The sequence below is a fragment of the Fukomys damarensis genome, unplaced genomic scaffold, assembly GCF_012274545.1.
Source record: "Fukomys damarensis isolate Sample0158 unplaced genomic scaffold, DMR_v1.0_HiC HiC_scaffold_36, whole genome shotgun sequence".
Classification (NCBI taxonomy): domain Eukaryota; kingdom Metazoa; phylum Chordata; class Mammalia; order Rodentia; family Bathyergidae; genus Fukomys; species Fukomys damarensis.
This window is the reverse complement of record NW_022900948.1, coordinates 38,679,553-38,705,199: the sequence shown is the minus strand read 5'-3', so window position 1 is coordinate 38,705,199 and position 25,647 is coordinate 38,679,553. Positions and strand designations below refer to the sequence as shown.

The 25,647-nt window shown below is 35.7% G+C and overlaps 1 protein-coding gene across 2 annotated transcripts in view; it reads right to left on the bottom strand.

Annotated features, from left to right (window-relative positions):
* The window catches only part of Rabgap1 (RAB GTPase activating protein 1), a 176,744-nt gene that overhangs the window by 110,610 nt on the left and 40,487 nt on the right, over positions 1-25,647 (bottom strand). For both annotated transcript variants that reach the window (XM_010613494.3, XM_010613493.3), the window contains exons 3-6: positions 6,738-6,972; positions 5,619-5,823; positions 3,876-4,050; positions 3,288-3,445 (exon numbers count right to left, since the gene is read on the bottom strand). In XM_010613494.3, the coding sequence (XP_010611796.1) occupies positions 3,288-3,445; positions 3,876-4,050; positions 5,619-5,823; positions 6,738-6,972 (773 nt within the window). The remainder of the gene's footprint in view (positions 1-3,287; positions 3,446-3,875; positions 4,051-5,618; positions 5,824-6,737; positions 6,973-25,647) is intronic.

Sequence of the window (25,647 nt, the reverse complement as noted above, 5' to 3'; positions counted from 1 at the left end):
TTTTTTTTTTTCTTTTGTTGCTTTGGAAATTAGATAGTTGCAAAGTATACAGTATTGTGTCTGGTATCCAGGACTAAAAAACAAAAAGTGATTTTCTTTCATATATGGTCACTGGTTTTTATAAATGTATTATTATTGCTTTATTTTTTAAAAATACATAATGTACAAGATAATCTTAGATTCTGAGTTTCAAAAGAAGCTGCCTTTTAAAAACTAAGATAGAGAAAATACAGTCAATAAGCTACTTTCTAACAATTCCCTTGAGTAATAACCTTATTATGCATCAATTATTAAAATACTGATAGTTATTATCAGCTTAAAATATTTATCCCAAAAAGCCTATTTACCAAAACAAAACAAAACACCAAACCCTAGTTTCCCATACAGTACTTTTTCTCCCTCCTTTTTTCTCAATGATAAAACTTCATCTATGGCAGTCAGCCAATATGCAAAAAGTCTAAATTTTATCTTTTTCCTGTACATTACCATAGTGCCAAACCAAATAATAAGCAGATAAAATAAAAGGCCAGATGAAAGCTCTAAATACCCACTCAAACTAAAAGTGGCCCTGAAGAAATGAAACCATCTGAAAACAGTTCAAGAACATTTTATAACACTTATATTACAAAATCAGAGAATTTTAGCAAATCAGTCTAGGAATGACAAACATGTTTAAAGAAAACATTTGCATACCAAACTGTTAAATATTTGTGGCTGATAGAAATTTCACCTATAAGGAGATAGACGGGTCTCAATTTTCAATTGTCAGTAGATAACGCTGGTCTCTACGTTCTGTGGATGCTGAAGTATAAGTAAATATAATCTCATCTCTCAGCAATTTAAAACAGCATATATCAAGTTGTCTCTGGTGCCATGAATCTAAAAGGGCTGCATTAACAGGAAGTAGAGTGGAAAGTACAATCAGTGGGAGTTCACCTCACTGAATGTTAGGGGCCTAAATTATATTTCTCCTGCTAGTATGTCACTGAATAGATCCAAAGAGGTAATTTAACATGTAATTGAATAAATTAAAAAGCTAAGGCCTGGCTTAATTTTCCTGGTAAGCACAATTTCAACTCAATTTATCTCAGGGGGTTGTTTGATGGTTAAGTAAGACAAGAAAAAGAAAGAAAGAAAAAGAAAGAGAGAGGGAGGGAGGGAGAAAGGAAGAAATTATTTGAATAGTATAAATAAAATGTTTCATTTCCCTAAGGGCTATATTAAGAAACCGCTTTAGTTATAATAATATAAAAATTATTCTTTTTCAAGAATGAGAAAGAGTATCAAATTTTCCCACTGCACCTTGTCTATATTTACATCAGGATAAAACCTATCAATTTTCTGCTATGGTTAACTACATTATATATACCTGTTGAATAGATAGTAAATCATATGGGTATATATCACATTTTAACCACTCTATTCAATATTTAATTTTTATTTTTAAATTTTTCTATTATACTGTATATAGTATCAAAAAGAACAAGTGGATAATTAGGGGCACATCAATGAATACCTCTGAGATAAATTCTGAAATATATTACAAAATTATTGGATAAAGGAACTGCATTAGGTAAATTCAAATCTGACAAAACATGATGTTTTTTCAATGATTTCATACCAGATTGGGTTAATAATAACAATGTTTAAATTGAAAATTCAGTAAAACCAGCAGCAGCAAAGAAAACAAAGCTTTTAACACATGTGAAAAGGAAATCTAACCATCTAGGGATTTTCAGTACTATCATCTCCTTAGTATGAGAGTAAATAGAACAGGACTGTCTTTGGTCATTTTACTATGATAGCTTGAGGACAGAAGGAAGAGAAGTCATGCTAGTGCTCCTCTACTGAGACAACTTTATTTTTCCTATTCACAAGTGGAATTTGCAAACAATAATTGCATAAATATCCTCAACAAAGGGGAAAAATACAGTTTAAAGTAACTTGTTTCTGAAAAAAATATTAGAAACCCTATACATTATAATTTGCTTTCCTCAGGGTAGAAATGTACACTGCAGGAAAAATTACCTCACAGTGATGCTTTGAGAATGGAAATGTAAGCTAATGAGATAGCATAATGTCTAATACAGTACTCTTGTCCTCAAACCAAAGTTGAAGTTTCACCCTACCCTAAATTGACCACCAGATGGCACGATAATACCAAGATCTCAAGAGAAATCAAACATTGCCAATTTTCCTAAAAAAGGAACCATTGTTTAATTTAAAAGGAATTATTAGAAATTATTCATATTTCTACATAAATTTCATTTAAAACATTTTCTGAGGTAGTAATGAAGAAAAGAAACTTGTATAAGTAACTGCTGATTATTGATCCTAGGCAGCATACATTTTGTGATATGGTCTATGCCATATTATTTAATAAGTAAGGAAATTACTGCCAAGAGATGTAAAGAAACTTGGAAATGATCACACTGTTAGTAATAGCAATAATTAAACTAAATGTAAGTTTTGATTTTTTTATTCCAGAGTTGCTCCTACAATTCCAACAATTATCACTTTAAAAACCAAAAACCAGTTATTTCTAACTCTATGTGGGTTAGACTTCAGAAAAAGCATTCATTTTTCCCCTTCCTGTATGTTCAGATAACTTAAATGGTTAAAAACTTGACTCAGAGACTAAAGTTCTTCAGATAAAAAACAGTACACCAATCAAACCAAACAAATACAGTATAACAGATCTAGTTTCTTATTATTTCCCATTCATTCATTCCTTCATTCAATTTTTCATGTAAGAGAAAACAAGTGGTATTTAACTTTCTGCATGTGGCTTATTTCACTTAGCATGATGGTCTGGCATTCTATCCTCTTTTTGAAAATGACATGATTTCATTTTTCTTTATGTCAGCTGTAATTCGTATCAGTAGTCAGCCAGCTAATTTATAACTAAAGTAAGGTAGCAAGATGTTCCCCACATGATGATTTGCTTTAAAAGTCTTGCTTCTATAAATTTGCTTATTGCTTTTTTAATGTTAAAGAATAAATTTTAAAAACTCTCTACAAAACTGGGGTCAGGGATTTAGCTCAGCGGTGCCACCTCCTGCCTCATAAGTGCAAGATCCTGAGCTCAATCCCCGGTACCAAAAAAACAAAAAAACAAACAAAAAAAAAAACCCAAAAAACAACAACAACAAAAACTCCCTACAAAAGCAGGAATCTTTGGAATGAAAGGTATATATAATCATCTGACCTATAGTTTGCTTTGAATGACATATTTATAGCACACTAAAATAAACTAAAAAAAAAATGAATAAAATAAGTTGCCCTACCTAAAATAACCTTTACCATCATCTTCTTTTATTTCTAAAGACACAGAGAAGGTAAAGATGTCACTGTCAGGAGTCTGCGGTGCAGCAGTGGCTGAAAGTGGGGTCTGCTTGGCAGAACGGCGGAAGGCAGTGGCAAAACTGTAAAGTATCCGGCTTACCTACAACCAGACATGTTAGGAAATGGGCTGTTATCAGAAGACATAAAATACTATTAAAGCTGAAAGATTACCTACTGTTGAGGAAGTAATCATATTTCCATTATTTATTACTTAATTTGTTAGGCCTCTAAAGAAAGTATCAAAAACCACAAGAGAGGGATTTAAAAAAAAAAAAAAAAAGGAAAGAAATAGTTACAAACACTAGAAATCTAACTGAAAAATTTACTTCCTTACTATTAGAAATTATCTTAAATATTATGATAAAATAGTTCTAACAAGTTTGGGTCTAGAAGAGTGGCTTGCAGATGTGTCGCAGTTGGAACCAGGATCCCATCTAATCCAATAAAGAAGTAGCCAATAGGTCACCTCTAACACTCTTAGCAACCACAGTGAAAGCACATTTGCAGACAGTTTTCTCTTAAGGACTTACAGCTTCTTGTATTTCACACCGAAAAACATGTATTCTGAAGAGCTCTGCATTGTAATGACTTTCAGTAAATGCAAAACAGTCACTTTCAGGAGTTCCATCATGCCCTCTGACACAAAAGAGGATTTTGTAGATAGGGTAGTTTGCTATTTCGGTGCTTGTCTGAGGATCTAAGAGTCTGTTAAAAAAAAAATTAGAGAAAGTGTGACAATTTTCACTACTTTTCTATTAGAATTTGAGCCATCTTTCTGGCAAAATGGCCACCACACAGACTACTTGTATTATATCAACCCTACTAATCCTAAATTTTAATAAGCAAATTGCATGTGAATTACCAAAGTTACTGATAATATATAATTCCATGGTGCTAAAAAGTATATATTCTTGAGTTTGATAAGTACATGCTATCCACAATATTCCTGACTCTGTTCAGGGAATTGAGCACATAATCATAAAAAGCTTGAAAAGAAATTAGCCATTAATAGGGAAAGCCTAGAAAACCCTGTTCCATAAGTACCTAAGAAAGAAATCTAACTCAGGTTTGAACGTCCTTTCACAAATGCTCTAAAAATACTAGACAAGACAGATTATTTTCTCATTTCTCTTCTTTTCCTCTCTATATTCTCAGCCCTTTCTTAAAATTCTGACATATTATTGGGGGGGGCAGATTTTTAGAGACGGGGTCTTGCTATGTAGTAGTTCAGGCTAGCCTTTAACTCACTATGTAGACCAGGCTGGCTTTGAACTCACAGGGATCTTCCTGCCTCAGCCTCCTGAGTGCTGGGATTACAGGCATGCACCACCAAGTCTGGCTTGAGAGAAGAACTTACTAGATTTCTTAGGCTAGTCTCAAATGTGGATTCTTTTATAATTGCACTGGTGTTAAAAAACACTAATTCTAAAAATTGTACAATTATACATGCAAAAATTTTATATGTACACACACACAGTCTTAACAAGCCAAGATATTAGGTGTATTTATCAATGGGAAAGTAAAATTAAGGGTAGGTTTCTGAGATGGGGTCTTGCTATGTAGCCTAGGTTAACCTCACAACTTGAGATTCTCCCGCTTCAGACTCACGGGTGCTGGGACTATGGCATGTACCGCCTTGTTCAGCTTTAAGGTTTGTTTTGTTTTACTCTTTTTGTGTTTTCTTTTTCTAAAATACACACATACTTTCAGTAATGGAAGATTGTTTATTTTAGCTGTACTCTCAACAATTTAGCAATTCTATGTTTAGATGGTTGATAACAGACATCTGACTGGCTATTTATGTGACTTCTTTTAGTTAATATAAACAATAACCACTTCTAGAGACTTATCTGGGACTCAATAACCTCATTTTGAAAAGAGAGGTACAATATTGAAATAGTTAATATTTACCAATAAATTTTTGTTAGCATGAAATTCTATTTTGAAATAATGTATTATACTTGTATTATTGGGGGAACATGGAAAACATAAATTAATTTGTTAGGTAGACTCATGATGAATATTCTTCAATTATCTTCAAAAGTATTTAAATTTTTAAGTGCTACACAGGATTGCACTAAGGAGAGTATACAAAATAAATGAGTGTCCATTTTATATAAGGGTCACAATCTTGGGAAGAGATAACATAAATGTTAAACTAAACACTGCATGAATAAAACAATTTAAGTATTTTATTCACTATACGTTTTTGTAAAACAATAGGTCAGAGAGTTGATGGAAAAGCTACAAAAATTTCAAGAGGCTGGTCTCACCTCACAGTTCCCTCAGAGACATTCGGCACCGACAGGGTTACATCTAATGAAATCTGACACTGGCTTCTTAAGATGGACATCATCCTTAAGGCTTCCACTTCACTCCTGGGAGCATTTACTGAAGCACAGCCTAAATAAGTTAGTTTACTGAACACGACACTGTCTTCATCAGCCACAGGTGTGAAAGGACTCAACACTTCTGAATCTAAAAAAAGACAAAATGATTATTTTCATTTTGATATATTGACATAAATAAGTATAAATCAGCAAGTAACATTTAGGTTCTAAAATTAAGTTCTAATGAGATAATATGCCATATTCCCAAAGAAATGCCAATGGAAGGCTGGGGATTTAGCTCAGTGCTGCCACACATGCCTCACAAGCACAAAGTTTTGAGTTTCTCAGTACCGCAGAACAAAGAAATGCCAATGGAAGCCAGAAAGCTCACACTAAAATAGAACACCAAGACTTTGGGATATTACTATGAAGAGTTAATCTTAAACCCAGAAGTTGACCTGAAATTCAAACATGACTCATTTTTCTGTCTCTTCAAATTTGTTTTAATTTTGTATCTTATAGTTAAGTCAAATATACATTTAGTATTTACTATTTTGAAAAATTATCTGATTTGTCTCCTTTCTGATCTATGGTGTTGTAAAATTCTTGGTTTCACTCATCATCTTAACCATTTTATTATGTTTTCTTAATCCCCTTGCTTTTACTTTCCCAAAAACACACACAGATTTAGCACCAGAGTTTTACCAAATGAATCTTCGTAATTGTCCTTTCTTCCATCCTTGCTTACTCCCTTTTTCAACTGGGTAACTATTCCAATAGAGTTATAAAGTTAAATTCTTCCTTTCCTAGAGAAAATCTTTAAATACAGTATTCTGGAAAAAATACTCCCTTAGTGTCATTTGCTGTTTTTCTTTCTTTGGTATAACTGGAATACATTTAAAGGAAAATCAGAAAGTACATATATCTGACACCTCCCTAGATATAGAATCTGGAGATTCTACAGAACTTTTTTTCCATTCTGTATCAAATCTAGTACAGGGCAGATACTCAAATATTAAAAACAGTAACCTTTAGTTATGTAAGCAATGCAGCAATCCTAACCTCCTTGTCCAGGTTTCACTGGCAGACTCATCTCTGGTTTTTGGAGCCCTACTAATGGCACAGGGTTAATGGTGGATGATGCTGAGAGTTGATTAGAAAGAGGCCCATCTCCTTCGCCATCCAGTTGTGACCTTTCCACAAGTTCCTTGTCTCCTGGCTGGTCATCCATGGGAGGATCCATCAGCACATCTGCTAGTTCTTTTTGCAGCTGCTGTTCACTTCCATTCCCTACAATCTAAGGATTACAAACACATGTAATCAACAAAGTGAAAAACAGAGAGGCCAATACTGATTAAAATGGGTCTACATTCTAAAGAAAATTATCAGCATTTCTCTGATACAAAAATATCTTCTGAATGTTTTTATAAACTGAAATAAATCAAGATCTGCAATGAATAAAGGCTGCAGCTACTCTCTTAATTCAAAGTTCTTCATGAAAAAATGCATAGCAAATTTGAGACTAATACCCAGAAATACATGTGGTAGCCTGCCAATGTTTCAATGCTTGCTACAGTGTCTTTAATAATTAACATATTTATAATTTTATCTGATGAGAAATAATACTTTCAAGAGGAATATCTTTAGTGGCTTTTTGTACCCTTAATAAAAAGGAAAAATGTGCTTGCTCTCTCAAGTTATCAACAGAAAAATACCTAGCAGGTAATAAATTTCATATGTATATTATGTATATACTCCTACTGAAAGCAAGTGTTCTGTATCTCTGAGGAAGAGTTCCCTGACATAAAACAGGTTCTTGCCCAGTTTGGTGGTGCACACCTATAATCCCAGCACTCCAGAGGCTGAGACATGAAGATCACTAAGAGTTTAAGGCTAGCCTGGACTATATAGCTAGTTAAAGGCCAGGATAAACTACATCAAGACCATGCTTCTAAATAAATAAATAAATAGATAGATAGATAGATAGATAAATGGGTCTTAAAGTTCTGAGACACATGAATAAAGCAGAGGAGATAAGGTTTATTATTTGTTGGCTCAGCAAAGAAATAAAGTGTAAAATTAAATAGAGACTGCCCAGTGCTAAGAAAAACCAGTGACAAAACCCAGTATTTTCATTAAATGCTTATTCAAGAAAGACAACAAAAATTAAGAAAAAAATTAACATAGCAAAAGGAAGTCATCAGGAAAGAAAGGAAAGGCTGACTTAGGAGGTTTCCAGTTTTGTTTTTTGTTACAAGGGATCGAACTCAGGACCCTGTACTTGCAAGGCAGGCCGGTGGAACCACTGAGCTAAATCCCCGGCCTTAGGAGTTTTCTGAAGACTAAAACCTTACATAAAAGTTGAAATGGGTGGGGATGTGGGAATGTTAAAGACAGTCAGGCAATCTAGTAAAACTGACAGGTTAGAAAGCAGAATTCCAGCAATCGAAGTACCTCTGGGCCAATCCAGTTCACAATCTTTTATTGTCTTGAGCTTTGCAACTCTATAAACTTCAAGTCTCCTAGGCTGTAAATTCTGATTAAGAAACAGTCTCAAGTCTTTTTTGCTGACACTTTCCCAAGAAAATCCTAACACTTTAATTATTCTTGCTGTGGAAATAAAGGCCTCTTGGCTTCAGTGACAACTTCTGTTTCTGTGAACTTCATTTTATGTTGGGAGTTATTGTTAGTGGAACTACAAATGGGTCAAGTAATTTTAACTCTTTGTTAAACCTGATTTTACACAGCCAAAAAGTGCAATCAAATTTTTTTTTAAATTTCTTTGTTTTGGTGGAGTTTTTTTTTTCCCCTCTCTCCTTGCTAAATCTGATTCTACACAGCCAAAAGTACAAATTTCTTTTTAAGAAAGTCTGCTTTTAAGTTTTTTTAAAATTTGTTTAAGGTTTGGTAGCATTTTTGTTTTGCATAGTTTTGTCTTTTGTGGTACTGGGGATTGAACCCAGTGACTTCATTACCAGTGTGGCAGTGCAAGCCTGTCATCCCAGCACTGGGGAGGCTGAGGAAGGATTGCCATGAGTTCAAGGCTAGCCTGGACCACATATTTGGACTGTCTCAAAAAATTGTTTTTTAAATTTTGAGAAAGGAGGGTCTTGATAAGTAAGTCACTGAGTTACTTGGGCTGGGCTCAAACTTAAGATGCCCTTGCCCCCCAGTGCTGGGATTACAGGTATATGTCACATATTAAAGTTTTTAAAACACCTAAAAAACAAACTAGACCTTGATTCCAAAACTGAAGTAATACTGTAACATCTAGAATGACTGAACCTTAAATGTTTTCCAAGGGTGAGGAGAAACAACAGAGGAGAGTTACAGCTTTCTGAAAGCAAATGAGAGAATGTATCTCACTCTACAGTCAAGTAATCAGTAAGTACAATTGAAAGTAGAATATGAAGGACATATTTTTACATGCTAAGTCCTGTTCTGTTCTCCAGCATATGAGCTGAGTAAACCCAAGAATTCTATGGAAACTTAGCCTAGCCCTGGACTGTAATATATTTACAAGGCACAGAAATATACCTACCCCTGAAAGAAAACATGTTTATGCACTTGTCTTTTGTTTATGTATGCTTATCTTTCATTCTTCCTTAGTTTATATTTTATAAACAGAAGAATTGTCTTTGACTTCCTTACTTCTTCCTCAAAGACTAGGAAAATGTACACACACAAAATTGTTGATTTTTAAGAGTTATTTAAAGATACAAACAGTGCTTTAGATAACTAGGTCAAACACAGAAGTCAACAACTGTCATGCTAAATCATTAGTGAAATTTCAATCCAATCCCCAAATGAATACGTGACACTATAATATACATAATAAAATCCATTAATTTGACTTTTTAAAGACTGCTATTATGGGCCAGGGATTTAGCTCAGTGGTGCTGCCGCTTGCCTTGCAAGCACAAGGACCTGAGTTTGATCCCCGTATCAAAAAAAAAAAAAAGATAGTCTATTAATTCTCCCTTGATTAAGATGGGAGACATTCAGTGATACCTTTAAAAGTTCTCAAACTTTAGATTACATCAGAATCACCTGGAGAACTAGTAGTCTGTACAGTCCTGAATTTCCGTTCAGTATAGGATCTCATAGTTTGCATTTCTAGAAAGTTCCCAGGAGATGGTGATGCTGCTAGCATGGGTATTGCACTTTGAGAAACAATCTTAAATTAATGATTTTAATTACCAGTACTAACTAGGAGCATGTTAAAATATAAATACTGTACCTGTTCCTCCTATTATCCCTAACTTCCCAGCTAGACAACTAAGTCAGCCTCAAACTACACTCTGATCATATGCATATTTAAGACCACAGATCATTATAGTACTTAGCTGCAAGTGACAAACACTGATTCAGATCAGTCTTCAACTAAAACGTCAATGTAGTGTTTTTTCAGAGGCATAGGCATTTCACAGGCATCAAAATCATCTCTGGCACTTTTTGAAAATGCAAGTCCTTTAGATTACCCAAGAAAATCTTCTCTACATGGGTGCCCAAACTACCTTTTTAAAAAGCACCTCATGAGATTTTTACATGCAAAAAAGTGTGAGAATCACTGGCAAGACTTAAACAGGTATTCTGTAATATAAATTATTTATCATGGCAAAAGGACTGGCTGCTACCATCCCCTTGCCTTGAAATTTGAATCTGGAAACGTGATGGAACTCTTGTGTCAGTGGAGTGACTTCAGAACAAAGGATCAATAAAGTGAAATCAACTGGATGGGTAACTAAAAGAAACAGTCCTTAACTGCACAGATAAGAACCTGAGGAATCTATCCAGCAAAGGGGTAGAAAATAAATGTTATGTGTTGCAGACCCTATTCAGGGATTTGTGTGTGTAGTCTCTGCTACAACTACTCAACTCTACCTTTGTACCATGAAAGAAGTCCTAAACAATGTGTAAACAAACAAGTGTAGGTATGTTAATTAACCTTTTTTTTTCCTGTTGTTTCCAAACTGTTTTTTTTCCCCAGCTTTAATTGAGTTTATTGGTACATTTTAGGGATACAATACAGTTACATTCATTGTTGGGATCTTGTACCTCTACATGACAAGTCTTGGTTCTCATTTTTTCCCCTTGTCCCTGCCCTCCCTTCACCCCCTCCTCCCCTCCCCATCTACAAACACTTTATTTCCATATTTTCGTTATCTCACATTTTTTTCTTTTCCTTATTATTGGAAGGGTAATTAACCTTTATTTACAAAAGTGTTCACAGGCCAGATTAGATCAGCAGGCAGTCATTTGTTGAACACTAGTACATCTGAATGGCTTAAAATAACAACTGCATACCTTCAGACTCCTTGTTATAGCAGAAAAATAAATCCACTACTGGTACAGCTTTCTCTGGCACCAAGAGCATTCCTAATATTACACTATAATCATAGTTTGATATAAACTAATAAAGACTGTTAAGAGTGAAAGGGCAGACACATGAATGGATACAGTCCAGAAATAACACAAACATATGATAAAACATAGGATAATATGATTTTCCATAAAATTGACAGTATAATTCCACAGAGAAGAGAATAAATAAAACAAATGGTGGTGGAACAACTAACCTGACACCCATATACAAGAATGTGAGTCTTTTTTTTTTTTTTTTTTTTTTATTGAGTTTATTGGTACATTTAGGGATACAGTACAGTTACATTCATTGTTGGGATCATGTACCTTTACATGGCAAGTCTTGATTCTCATTTTTTTCCCCTTACCTCTGCCCTCCCTTCACCCCCTCATTCCACAGAGAAGAGAATAAATAAAACAAATGGTGGTGGAACAACTAACCTGACACCCATATACAAGAATGTGAGTCTTAAACAATACCTCACATATAAAAAAAAAAATGGGTTACAGATTTAAATGTATCCTAAAACTATAAAATTATAGAAGGCATATAAAAGAAACCTTCATGATCATAGGACACAGAGATTTATTAGAATTCAAAAAGTATGTATAAGTTGGCTCATCTCCTCTGTTATGGTACTGCCTGATGGACAGAGCTAATCTTATTTAGTCCTAATCTTATTTATCTTTGATGATAGGAGGCCTGTAGGCCAGACTTTCCTCTTTAGGTGAGCTATAGGAGCCTGGCTGGATCCAAGATGGTCCCTACAGTGACTTCATTATAATCCCTTTTGCATTCTACATGACACATGGCCTGATGCTTTGAGTTGACAATTGTCATGATGACCATGAAGAACCATAAAAGGAGTGAAGAGGTGGCAGGCAAATTCTTGGAAAATCTCTTCCCATTCCTATTAAAAAACACCATCATTATTCCTCCCCTTTATTAGCTGATCCCCCTCATATCTATAACCTTCTGACCCACAATGATGGAGAAGCTGATTTTCAAGTTTATTTTACATTTCTCTTATAGTGGGCTGAGAATAAAAGTCTCCTTCACTGTTCAATCATTACTCAGTCTTATTGGTTTCACAAATCTGAAAGGTAATAAGATCCAGTTTGATATTAAAATTAGAAGCAAAACCATAAAACAAAAAAATTGAGAAAAAGGACTCTATCAAACTAAAAACTTGCTTAAAAGGCTGGGGATGCAGCTCAGTGGGAGCATGCTTGCCTAGCATGCAGACAGAGAACTCTCATAACAATGGTTTAAAAGAAAAATCACTTCAAATTTTAAAAGGGGCATTTTCAAAAACACTCTTACAAAGCCAGGTGTGGTGGCACATGCCTGGAATCCCAGCACTTAGGAGGAGGCTGAGGCAGAAGGATACCACGAGTTCTAGGCCAGCCTACACTACATAGTGAGTTCAAAGCTAGTCTGAACTTCATAGCAAGGCCCTGTCTCAAGAAACCAACCAACAAACAAAAGGATAAATAAAATAGAGCACAGGTAAAAAAAAGGGCATCTCACAAATAAGATATACAGATGCAGTTTCCATGTGATTCCATTTAAATGGAAAAAGCAAAACTATATGGACAAGTTGCCAGGAACCGAGATGATAAGGGTGGCACAAAAGGACTTTTTGTGGAGTGATCCTGACTTTGGTGGTGGACACACACAAGTTTACATCTATTAGAATCTATCAGAAGTGTACAGTTGTTCCTCATTTAATGATCAATTCTGTTCCTACAACTAAATTGTTAAATGAATTGGTCCTTAAATGAGGAATTATATGTAGTACATATATTACAACACTCAAAAGAAATGACCAAAGGAAACTCCAGTTTGATGACTTTGCTTTTATTTGCGTAAGTCTTACAATCAGTACTGTAATGTATAAAAGAACATAAAATTACAGTACTATACTATACAGTACAATCAGAAAAAATTATAGTACTATATAAATAGGGTACACTGTATAGAAAAGGCATTGAGATGGCAGACTGCTGCAGGCAGGAGGGCCAGTGCCTTCCCCTGTGAAGGGCATCTGGGTGAGGCTCGGCCGGGACTGAGCCGGGAGATCTATCTTCTGGAGACCACAATCATCCAGGGGGAAGAGCCCCGAAAGAGAACACGGCTAATAAATGGAAGGAAGCAAGGGCTCAGGATCATTGCTTTGCCTGTAGCACTCCTGAAAGCTGACCATGACTGGCCATTTTCATCTTTATGTTGGGGGACAAAAGAGGCACCCATTTAGGTGGCACTACCTTCGAGGATGTGGCTATGCTTTTTCCTCGGGAGGAGTGGAGGAAGCTGGATACTCTGCAGAGAAGCTTGTACTGGGATGTGATGCTGGAGAACTACAGGAAGCAGGCTTCCCTGGGACCAAGGGTGATCTCCCTGTTGTAGCATGGAGAGGATTCCTGGAAGGCTGAGAAATAAAACCCTGGTGGCCCTCTTTTGGATGGAAGAGCAGTCATAAAACCACAAAGTCAACTCAAGAACAAGACTCTTCATTTCAGGGACTGATAATGAAAAACCTCAAAAGAAACGGACCCTGGGACTTGAAATCAGAAAAACTTTGTATACATGAAGACAAATTCAAGAAGAAGCCAGATAAAAAACAAAGTTTTCAGATAGTTTCAGTCACCCACAAAAAAATCTTGAGCGTAGAAAGAAGCCATAAAAATACTGAATCCAGCCAAAACTTCAGCTCAGTCAGTTTTTCCCAGAGAGAAAACACCACCAAATGTGAAAAGCAAGGAAACATTTTCAGACAGAATTCAAATTTACCTATTCAAAAAAAAAATCACAGTAGAGAAATGCTATTAATGTAATATGTGTGACAAAACATTCACTAACACTTCATCCCTTTGTAAGCATGAGAAAAACTATAGTGGAGAGAAATCATTTAAATGTAAGGAATGTTCAAAAGCCTTTAGCCAAACTTCAGCTCTTATTCAACAGCAAATAATTTATACTGGAGAGAAGCCCTATATATGTAAAGAATGTGGGAAAGCCTTCACTCTTAGTACATCCCTTTATAAACATTTAAGAATCCACACTGTAGAGAAATCCTATGGGTGTAAGGAATGTGGTAAAGCCTTCAGCCAAAGGTCAAGCCTTTTCATATATCAGAAAACCCATTTTGAAGAAAACCCTTATAAATATAATTCAGGTAGGAAGGCATCTAGTTGTAGCACAGCCCTTCCTGGTCAAAGAATTTATTCCAGAAAAAAAGTCTTATTTATATAATGAATGTGGTAATACCTTTAAGTCTAGCTCATCCCTTTATTATCACAGAATTCACATTGGAAAGAAGCCTTTCAAATGTAGTAAATGTGGGAGAGCGCATCACTCATTCAACATAAATGAATTCACACAGGAGAAAAGCCCTACAGGTGTAATAAATGTGGGAAAGGCTTCACTTCTATCTCAAGACTTAATAGATATTGAATAATTCATACTGGAGAGAAGTTTTATAACTGTAATGAATGTGGGAAAGCCTTAAATTCCCTTTCAACCCTTATTATTTGTGAGAGAATTTATACTGGAGAGAAACCATGTAAATGTAAAGTGTGTGGGAAAGCCTTCAGACAAAGTTCAGCTCTTACTCAACATCAAAGAATGCATAATGGCGAGCGACCTTATAAGTGTAAGGATTGTGGGGAAACATTCAGGTGTAACTCATCCCTTAGTAATTATCAAAGAGTCCATATTGGAGAGAAACCTTATCCATGTGAAGAATGTGGGATGTCATTTGGCCAAAGTTCAGCTCTTATTCAACACTGAAGGAATCATGCAGTAGAGAAACCCTTCAAATATAATACATGCGGAAAAACTTTTAGACAGAGCTCCTTACATATTGCTCATTAGAAAATTCATACAGTAGAGAAGTCCTATGAGTGTAACACATGTGGGAAACTTTTCAACCGCAGATCGTCCCTTACTAATCATAATAAAATTCATATGGAAGAGGAACCCTAAAAAGTAGATTTGCATGTGTAAAAGTCTAAAACCAAAGCTCATCAAATACACACCTGAAGGTGCTACAGTGTCAGGGATAGGCAAAAAAAAAATTTCCTATAAACATTTAGTTCCCATCAAATATTAAATTTCATGGATAAAATCTTAACTATGTATTAGATAAGAAATTGTTCATACCTGTTGAACATTTAAAAAAATAAACAGATGAATTCATAACTGAAGACATTGACTTTGGGTATTTGTAAAATAAAAATGTTTGTTTTTCCTCATTAGGGTTGCATACTAGATATATGTGATCATTAAAAACACCTGAGTGGATAGGAAGTTGTGCTCTGAATTTCTCATTGAAAACCATTTTTATAATGTTTTAATAATGTAGGAAAGATAAATCACATAAATTATACATTTTTAGAGGAAAGGGGACCAAAAGAAAATATAAAAATGAACTGTAAACTACCTCTCATTCTCTATAGATTATCCTTTCTGACCTAATGTCAAACATTGTGGATGGGTTTCATTAAAATTGAAGAAAATTTTTAAAAAAAAGACATCAAGTCTCTACTACAAACAAGATGTACAGGACTATAAAAAAAAAAAAAAAAGACAAGAGGGCTGAGGATTTAGCTCAGTGGTTCCTCCACCTGCCTTGCAAGCACAAAGACCTGAGTTCGATCCCCAGGACCAAAAATAAAAAAGACAGGCCCAATGTCTGAACAGTTGTTAAACAGGTAGGTGGAAAATGAGGAGTGTCTGTACACTGTACAGTATTTAATAGCACTGTATTTACTGTGTGTAAATTTCACCTTTACAAAATTAGCTTAAAACAGAAAAAATAATATTTCCAAAAAAAGAATAAATTTGAAAATGCCAACTGTTTCTTTTTGCCACCTGCCCCTCAAAAAGTGCCCCCAGTATTCTGGCTTTGCAATTAGCCTCACTTTACAGGTGCCACCACCACTGATTTGCTTTAAAGAATAGTTGTTTAGTGGGCCCCTTGAATCAGACTGGGCAGAGATGTTTCTCAAGTTATCATTATATTCCAAAAGCTTTGGAAAGTGACTATACACAGTATATCTGAAATACATTTACTAAAAAAAAAAAAAAAAAGTAGCAATGTAAAGAACAAAAGCCAAAGCAACATGATTTTATCCAATTTGGAAAATGGTTATTATTTAAATTGTGGCTTAGAGAAAAAGAAATCTGAATGATTTTATCTTTACTTAAAAACAAATACCATCATTTTCTATTATTCTGAGCAACTGTCATTCAGATTTATCATTTAAAATAAGAATACAGGGGAACACCAAAGAGCAAGCTGAAAAACATAAATAATGTTTTACTTTGAAGCCCAACAGACTTCTATTGTCATTTAGCACAAATATGAAGATTAAAAAAGCAAAACAAGTATGTATGGACAATAGAATAAGGGTCACATTTAGATCTGTTTTCACCTCCATGTAATCTAGATTTAAAGAAAGGGCTCTTTAGGGAACAGCCCTGAAGTGAAAAGGTAAACAATAAGCCTAACATTTCAGGAGCTACTGCAAAAATGTGACATAAATGTTTGTAAGATCACAGACTGGTGAATAATTTACTTATAATTCTGCTTATAAAGTAGGATAGGAATAAAAGTGGGGCCTCAGAGCTGTCATGTGTCTAAACTCTAGAAAGCAGCATTAGAACACAGACTATTCAGGTGCTCCCTAGAACTGATCTGTAGATAGCCTAACAATTTAACTTGATAGTCATACTTGGATTCCAAAGATAGACAGATCTCGTTTGGGATATGGCTGACAGGAACCCTGTGACCATGGGCTAGTTAACCTCTGGAAGCCCTAACTGTCTCATGTACACAAATGAGGATACTGCAGCAGGTGTGCCGTAATTTTAAAAGCAAATAGTTAAAAAAAGAAAAAGTAACTTTCATGCTCTACAGAACTCTAAGAACACAATATTCATGTGCAAAAGAAGCATTACTGGAATCACATATGTTCTCTCTAAAAACATCAAATAAAGGTAATTACTTGTATGGTGGAATTGGTTATGAGTCTATTTCCTTGAGAGCAAAACTGCATTCATGGAAACAAAGGACAAAATGTTCCAAAAACAACATTCAGAGTCATTTCCTGGTCTCAATTTTCTACTTCTAATTTTAAAGCTCATTTCCCTTCACTGCTACAATACTGAGTAGACTTACTTATGTACCAGTTATACAAAGCTACTGTAGACAACTTGTGACCCTTTTACAGGGATGATTAAGGTCTCTGAAACAGCATGCTTAAGAAATAAATTTGGCCTGAGAAATCCCAAGATGATCAGAAAATTAAAGATAAATTCCTGGCAATCTGCAGTTTGCAGTCTCTCTTTTTTTTTTTGCATCAAGGATCAAACTCAGGACCTTGCACTTCTAAGGCAGGCAAGGCACCACTGAGCTAAATATCCCTGGCTCTAGTTCCTAGTACTTTTATCATTGTGCAGTAAAAAATTTTGCTTAGTTTCAGTATAAAAGTTGAGGCATTAGGAAATATATAAATCTTTTTTCTGAAAGCTAAGCACAAATGAACCAAAAGCCCAATATGAGTATTTGGCTACTAATCCCAAATCTGCTCACACTCATTCTGTGATCTTTGATAAATCACTAAAAATAAATCCCTCTGGGCTTTACCTTATAAACTGCAGCTGTTTGGATTACCTCTTTATCTTATTGTATAAAAGACTAAAGACAGCCTTATACAATTACAATAAGGAATTAATATTACTTTAAAATAAAAAGAGGAAGGGGAAGAACAAAAGTCATGAAATTATCCTAAAAAGTCATCTGTAGAAAAGCCAAAAGAGGTCGGGGATTTACATCAGTGATTCTGCTGCCTGCCTTGCAAACACAAGGTCCCGAGTTTGATCCTCAGTACAAAAACAAAACAAAACAAAACAAAAACTCACTACTTTTGACTGAGGGTTTAGCTCACTGGTTCTGCCACCTGCCTCATAAGCGCAAGGGCTGGAGTTCGATCCCCAGTACCAAGAAAGAAAAAAAAAAGCCAAAAATATTTGATTTTCTAATACATACTGGGATTACAGATGGGCTTTTATTTACTTCTCTAATTGATTTTTCTATAACAAGCACATATTATTTTTATAGTTAGAAAAAACAAATGACAAAAGCTATCTGCATCTTAGGAGACAAAGAAAATAAACACAATCAATTATACTGTATGCAATAGTCTTGATTCTAGGCCTTTTTAAGCCTCTAATTTGCCATATGGTATTAACTTAATTCTTCAAATAGAAAGTCTCAATAATTCTTCAGGGCTCCGCTTAACTCTTACTTCTATGAAATCTTCCTTTCCTTGTTCAGGCAACAATTGTTTTCTCATGTATTCTGCTCATACCTATATTCCAGAACTTGATAAACTGCATCACGACAACATATTTACTGCTGTGTCCCTATCACCACTACTCTGACCCTCTTAATTAACATGAGAGCTTGGTTCAGAGACTCTGCTTGCTGGTTAAAAAATCTGTACAGTATTACAAGATCCTACAATAACATTATCAGAGCCTACAACAGGCAGTATCAGAAACTGTACCAGCTGGGGATTTAGCTCAGTGGTGCTGCCATCTGCCTTGCAAATTCAAAATCTTGAGTTTGATCCCTGGTACCAAAAAAACAAAACAAAACAAAAAATTTTCACCAGAGACTTGTTGAGGCACTCCGTGAGATGGAGTGACTTGTATCTGCTCTCTTAACAAAGAGTAGCAACTTTCTTCAAGGAGCTCAAAAAGTTCTCTAATGGATTTTTCTGGGTAATAAATACAAGCTCATCAATGCACCCTTCCTCCTCAAGCAAATTCATAGTGTCTTTGGCAAAAACCAAGATTCCTACCTCAGCGGAGTTTATGGTCAGAGCAAGAAAATATAGGCTCTGATTTTATGTAAAGTTCTCAGACTTTGAATTTTCAAAAATATTTTATTAAGAAAACTGTGCTCTCCATAGCTGTACCATTACATAACACTTTTCTCTAAAAGACTTAACTAAAGTATTATCCACTCCAAGAAGGCTTCCTAAATTGAATTAGGCTTCCATCCTATCCAGTCTACATCACCTTTGGTTCAGATGTAGCACAGAATTCATCTATCTATATTGATGTTGAAAATAAATGCAGCTACAAAGTCTCTGCAGTTCTTTTCTCAAGAGGTGTAGTGTTCTGCATACAATCAGAAATGCAGCAATTCCTTCCCCAAAGTCTCAACAGTGCCAGGTCTTTTCAAAGATTCAAGTCAAAACCTTTTCTGAGAATCAAGGAAAACTATTAGATGTGAACTGCTGTTAAAATCGAAAGCCAAAAACAAGTTACATAATCCCACAGCAAAATAAATAGAGTAAACATTCCTGTTCCAAAAAAGGAATAAGGTACAGAAAAGTAAATCAGACCAAAGCAAGACTGAAATCCCAGGAGGACAAACATTAAGTCCTGTTGTTTTGTATCGGCATCCAGCCATATGATAGTAAAATGTGAGTTGCAAAGGGTGAGGGTGGCCCCACCATCTATAGCCATGTGGATTACAGCCCACAAAACCTCTTTTGAGGTGAAACCACTCAGCCTTCAGCTTTCCTCATAACTTTGATGTACCTGGCATCTCCAAAGTACTGGGGTCTCCACTGTACCTTTGGCTTCATTCCTATAGTTTCATACACTATCCTCTCAGGACTCCCTGACTGGCCTCTCAGGACTTGCTTTATAATATGGCTGGCTTGACCCCACAACTCTTTGAATTCTGCAAACCAGCAACATGTGGATAACATTAGGTCTGCTGTCAACAGAAGCAGTAGACATGCCCACTTGGACCATGGCTGTGGTGACCTCTGGGTGCCTGGATGGCTAGCCAGAGAGAAATGAATCCTAGGAAATCAATTACCTATAAGATCTTTTTTGCTCTTTTTTGAGGCTCTACTCAAATGAAAAGTATACACTTTTGCACCCTTGAGCCTTCCATGGGTGCTTACAGATTTCTAAGATGCCTTCAAGGCATCTTTTTTTCTAGTCCCAGTTCAAAGTACTTGGTTTCTTTTTAATGGTGGTAATATCTCCAGCAACCACATCTGTTTTGGTCCAACTCTACACATAGTTCCTTCTGGACCAAAACTTAAGTTTGTCAAACTTTTTTGCTCTTTGGCCCCTTCTAGTCACTACAAATATGACTAAAAGCAGCCAGCAGCTCCCATGCTACAACTGAATGTTGGGCCTCACTGAAATTTCCTCCATCAGATTTGTCTACTGCTCTTAACCTCAGTTTCTCACAAAGTCTCAGGACATAAGCAGACAACTTTCCTGCCACAGCTTAATATACATGTTCCCTGGTCTAACTAAGGTCATTGAAGTCATTAGTCCCAACTAAAACCTCCTGAGCCTGGCCTCCATAGTATGTATTACTAATCAGCATTCTGGTCTTCTGAACTCCAACAAGAATCACCCACTTGGATCTGCATACACCATTCTAGGGCTTCTCTAGCCCATATCTCCAAACTTTTCCAAACTCTCCTGCACACCAGTTCCAAAGGCTCCTAAACCACATGGTCAGGTAAAGTCAAATCAGTAACGTCACTTCTCTGGTACAACTTTTCTGTATTAGTGAAGTTTCCTGTCACTGGGACATAATACTTGACACAATTTAAAAGGGGGGAAATTTAATTTGCCTCACATTTTAAGGAGAGTCAGTCAAGGTTGGGTGGCTCCAAGGCAGAAACATGGTAGTAGGATTTTACAGAGCAAAGCTGCTTAGTTATGATGGCCAGGAAACAGAACAAGGGAATGGGCCAGAGTCATGGCTCCATGACCCACTCAGAAACACCTAGAAGCATGTTCCACCAAGCTCCCAGGTAGATCCCAAAGTCAATCCAACAGACACTAACTGCTCCAGGGTTTTTTGTTTTTGAGACAGAATCTCATTATGTAGTCCAGGCTGGCCTTCAACTACCAATCCTCCTGCCTTAGCCACTGCAGTGCTATGATTACTGACACATATCACCACTCTTAGGTCTTCTGTCTTAATACAGGCATTTACAGTTATAAATTTCCTTTCAAGCACTGCTTAAGCTATATATGATAACTTTTAGCATATTTTGCAATTACCCTTTTGATTTGTTCACTGACCTAAGAGTATGGTGTTCACTGGGTGTGGTGACACACCTATATTCAGAGCACTATGAGGGGCTGAGACATGAGGACTAGAGGTTAGAGCCCAGCCTGAGAAACACAGTGACTTAGCAAGACCATGTCTCAAAATAAAAAATTAGGAAAGGAATGGAGATGTGATGAACAGCAAAGGCTTTGGGTTCAATTTCCAGTACTTAAAAATAAAAAAGCATGCTGTTCAATTTTCAAATATTTATGAATTCTCAGTTTTACTTCTGTTCCTGATTTCTAGATTCATTCAATGGTGATGAGAATATTTCTGTGCACTTGAGATGAATGTATATTCTGTTACTGTTAGTTAAATATTCCATAGATCTGTTAGGAAGATTTGGCCAACAATGTTCAAGCCACCGCCACCACGGCCACCACAGCCACCACCACCACCATGATCATTGCATTGCAGCACTGGGGATTAAATCCAGGGCCTTCATACTAAGCTACAGCCACAGCCCCCCAACCTTTAAATTTTGAAGTAGAATCTCACTAAGTGGGCCAGATTGGGTTAAAGTTTGCAATTGTCTTGCCTCAGCCTCCCATAGTAGTAGGATTACACATGTACCACTAGGCCTGGCTCCATTTCTTCACTGATTCCCTAATTTTTCTAGCCATTACTAGAAGCAAGGTATTATGTTCCCTCAACAGCTACTATACAACGGTTTATTTCTCTCTGTTTCCATCATGTTTTGCATCATGCATTTTGTTTTTGTTTTTTTGATACTGGGGATTGAACTTGGGTCCTTGAGCTTGCAAGGCAGGCCACCAAGCCACTGAGCTAAATCCCTGGCCCCTGCATCATGCATTTTGGTACCCTGAATTAGGTATGTAATTGTTAGATCTGTGATGGACCCACATTTTAAAACAAATATTTAGACTTAAAGACTATTCTATTACTACAGTAAGCTTGGTGCTGTGATGTACGCTTATAATCTGAGCACTGCAAAAGCTGAGGCAGGAGGATCACCATGAGTTTGAGGCCAGTGTGAACTGCATAGTGAGTTCAAGGCCAGCCTGATCTACATAAAGAGACCCTGTCTCAAAACCAAAACTAAACTAAACAATTACTAAAGTAAGAAGGGACACTATTTTATAAAGTCTAACATCAGAACAGTCACTCCATTTTTCCTGTAGTTGTCATCTGCATGTCATATCTCTTTCTATCCTTCTACTTTAAACCCATTTGCATCTTTAAATCTAAAATGTCTCTTATAGACAGCATACATTTGGATTATGTTTTTTAGCCAATCAGATATCTGCCTTTTGACTGTACTGCTTAAAAATTTTACATTTAAACTGGGCATGTTGTAATTCCAGCTACTGAAAAGGTTGAAAAGGAAGGTCACAAGTTCCAGGACATAGCCTGAGCAATTTAATAAGACTGTCTCAAAATAAAATAAAAAAGCGATGTGGATATAGCTCAGTGCAAAAAATGCTTGCATAGCATGCATAAAGCCTTGGGTTCTAGGAGAAGAAAAGAAATCACATTTAATTATGGTAACAGTTATATTTAGGAGTGCCATTTTACTGTTTTCATGTGTGTCACATCTTTTGTTCCTTATTCTTGCTATACTACTTTCTTTTGTATTTAGTAAATATTTTCTACTACAATATTTGTATTTCTTTCTTTTCTTTTTTTTTGCTTTGCTTTTTTGGTACTAGGGATCAAACTCAGGACCTGTACTTGCAATGCAGGCATGGCACCACTTAGCTAAATCCCTGGCTGACAACATTTACATTTCTATAATATCTATATTTGTATGTATAAATATATATATTTGTATATATGTAGTATACAAATGAATATACATAAATCCTTAGCTGCTTCAGAAACTTACCATATATATCTTAATTTATCAGAATCAGCTTGCAATGTATACTAACTTAATTCCACTGATACAGAAATATTACTCAGCTTTACTTCCTTTTCTCTTTTTATACTACATATTTCACATATATAAATGTTGCCAATCCAGTAATACATTATAACTACTTTATATAATTCTACAAATACCTTTAAAGAATTTGAAAGAAGAAAGGAAATTAACCATAAATTTGCAGATTTTGTTTTTGTTTTTGTTGTTTTTGGTACCAGGGATCAAACTCAGGTCATTGTGTTTGCGAGGCAGGTGGCAGAACCACTGAGCTAAATCCCCAGCCCACAGATTTTGTTATATTAACCTATTAATCACTCCTGGATCTCCTCATTTGTTCTTGTAAATCCAAGTTATAATACGGAATTATTTCTCTAGGCAAAATACAACTTTGTTCTTATTTTCCTTTTATTGGGAAATATAGTGCAACAATATAACACATACATGATATATGTACAACACAAAAGACGAGAAAAATGTATTTATTTTTTATTAATACACAATATTTTTGTTTGTTTTGCTAGGGATTGAACCCAGGGTCATGTGCATACTTATTATCACATAATTACCTTTACTAGTACTCTTTGACACTTTATCCCCAGGTAAGGTCCTGCCACCACATCTGGCTTTGGTGAGCTTTTTGTGTGGATTAAAATTACCATTTGGGACTGGGGATATGGCTCAGAGGTAGAGTTTTCACCTAGCATACCAGAGGTTCTGGGTTGATCCCTATACCATAAAATTTAAAAATAAAATGAAATATTCTTTAAAAACTCAATTAATTAAATTACCATGTGGAGTCACTTGCTTTCCACTTGAAGAACTTCCTCTAGGATTTCTTGTAAGGCAGGTCTGCTAGCAATAAATCTTCGCTCAGAATGTATTTAACCTTCAGTTTTGAATTCAGGCATACCTCACTTTGCTTCACTGTACTTTTCAGATATTGTCTCTTTTTACAAATTGAAGGTTTGTAGGATTCCCCAAATGGCACGAGTCTATAGTCACCATTTTTTCCAACAGCCTGTGCCAACTACATGAATCTATGCCACATTTTTGGTAACTGCAATATTTCAAACTTTTTCATTATCGTATTTGTTAAAGTAATCTGTGATTAATGATGCAATATCTGATATTACCACTGAAAGTGTTTTGAGATGCCACAAAATGCACCATATGAGATAACAAACAACAAAGATGTATATTCTGACTGTTCCACTCATGGGCTGTCACTCATCTCCCTCCCTTCTCCTCATACTGAAATTAGGCCAATTAATAACCCTACAAAGGGGCCAGGGATTTAGCTCAGTGGTTTCGCCACTTGCCTCGCAAGCACAAGTGCCTGAGTTCAAACCCTGGTACCAATAAAATAAAATAAAATAACTCTACAAAGGTCTAACTGTTCAAGTGAAAGGAAGCCAGGCACTTCTCTTACTTTAAATACAAAACTAAAAATTATTATGCTCAGTGAGAAAAGCATGTCAAAAGCAGGGAGAAGTTGAAAGCTAGAATTCTAAACTCAAGAGCCAAATTATGAATGCCAGGAAAAGTTCTTCAAGGAAATTAAGTGTTCCTCCAGTGCATACACCAAAAGAGAGAGACAGAGCATGCAAAAAGACAGTCTATTGGTTGCAAAAAGTTTTTGCACTCCAAAAAGAACATTAAGCTAGTTACAACAGTCTCTTAAACCAAAAAATAATAAAGAGGAAGGTCCTATGTCTCTTTAATTCTAAGCAGGTTGAGACAAGTGAAGAAACTGCAGAAGTTTGAAGATAAGAGAGGTTGGTTTACGATGTTTAAGCAAAGAAGCCATCTCCATAAAAGTGTCACATAAAGCATCAACTGCTAATGCAGGAGCTGCAGAATTTATCCTGAAGATGTAACAATCTGTGTGTGTTTGTGTGTGTGTGTGTGTGTAATATATATATTATACATATATATATGTATATATGTATATATATACACACACATATATATAATACACACACACACACACACACACACACACACACACACACACACACACATATATATTACAGAGAAAACAGCCTAATATAGTACTATTGGAAGAAGATGCCATTTAGAACTTTCATGACTAGACAGTTAATTAATGCTTGGTTCCAAAATTTCAAAAGATAAGTTGATTCTTGGGTTAGGAGCTAATATAAGTTGACACCAGTTTTGTTTACCATTTTAAATATTGTAAAGCCCTTAAGAATTATACAAAATCGCCAAGCATGGTGGTGCACGAGTATAAAGCCAGATACCTGGGAACTTCAGGCAGGAGGATCACAACTTTGAGGACATCCTAGGCAACCTTGCAAAACCTTGTCTCAAAATAAAATGTAAGGGCCGGGAATTTAGCTCAGTGGTTCTGCCGCCCGCCTCGCAAGCACAAGGACCGAGTTCAATCCCCAGTACCAAAAAATTAATAATAATAAAATAAAATAAAAATTAGAAAAGGACTGAAGACATATCTCAATTGGCAGTACTTGCCTAGCACATGTGAGGCCAAGGTTCAATCCTAAGTACCAAAATAATCACACAAACACACACACAC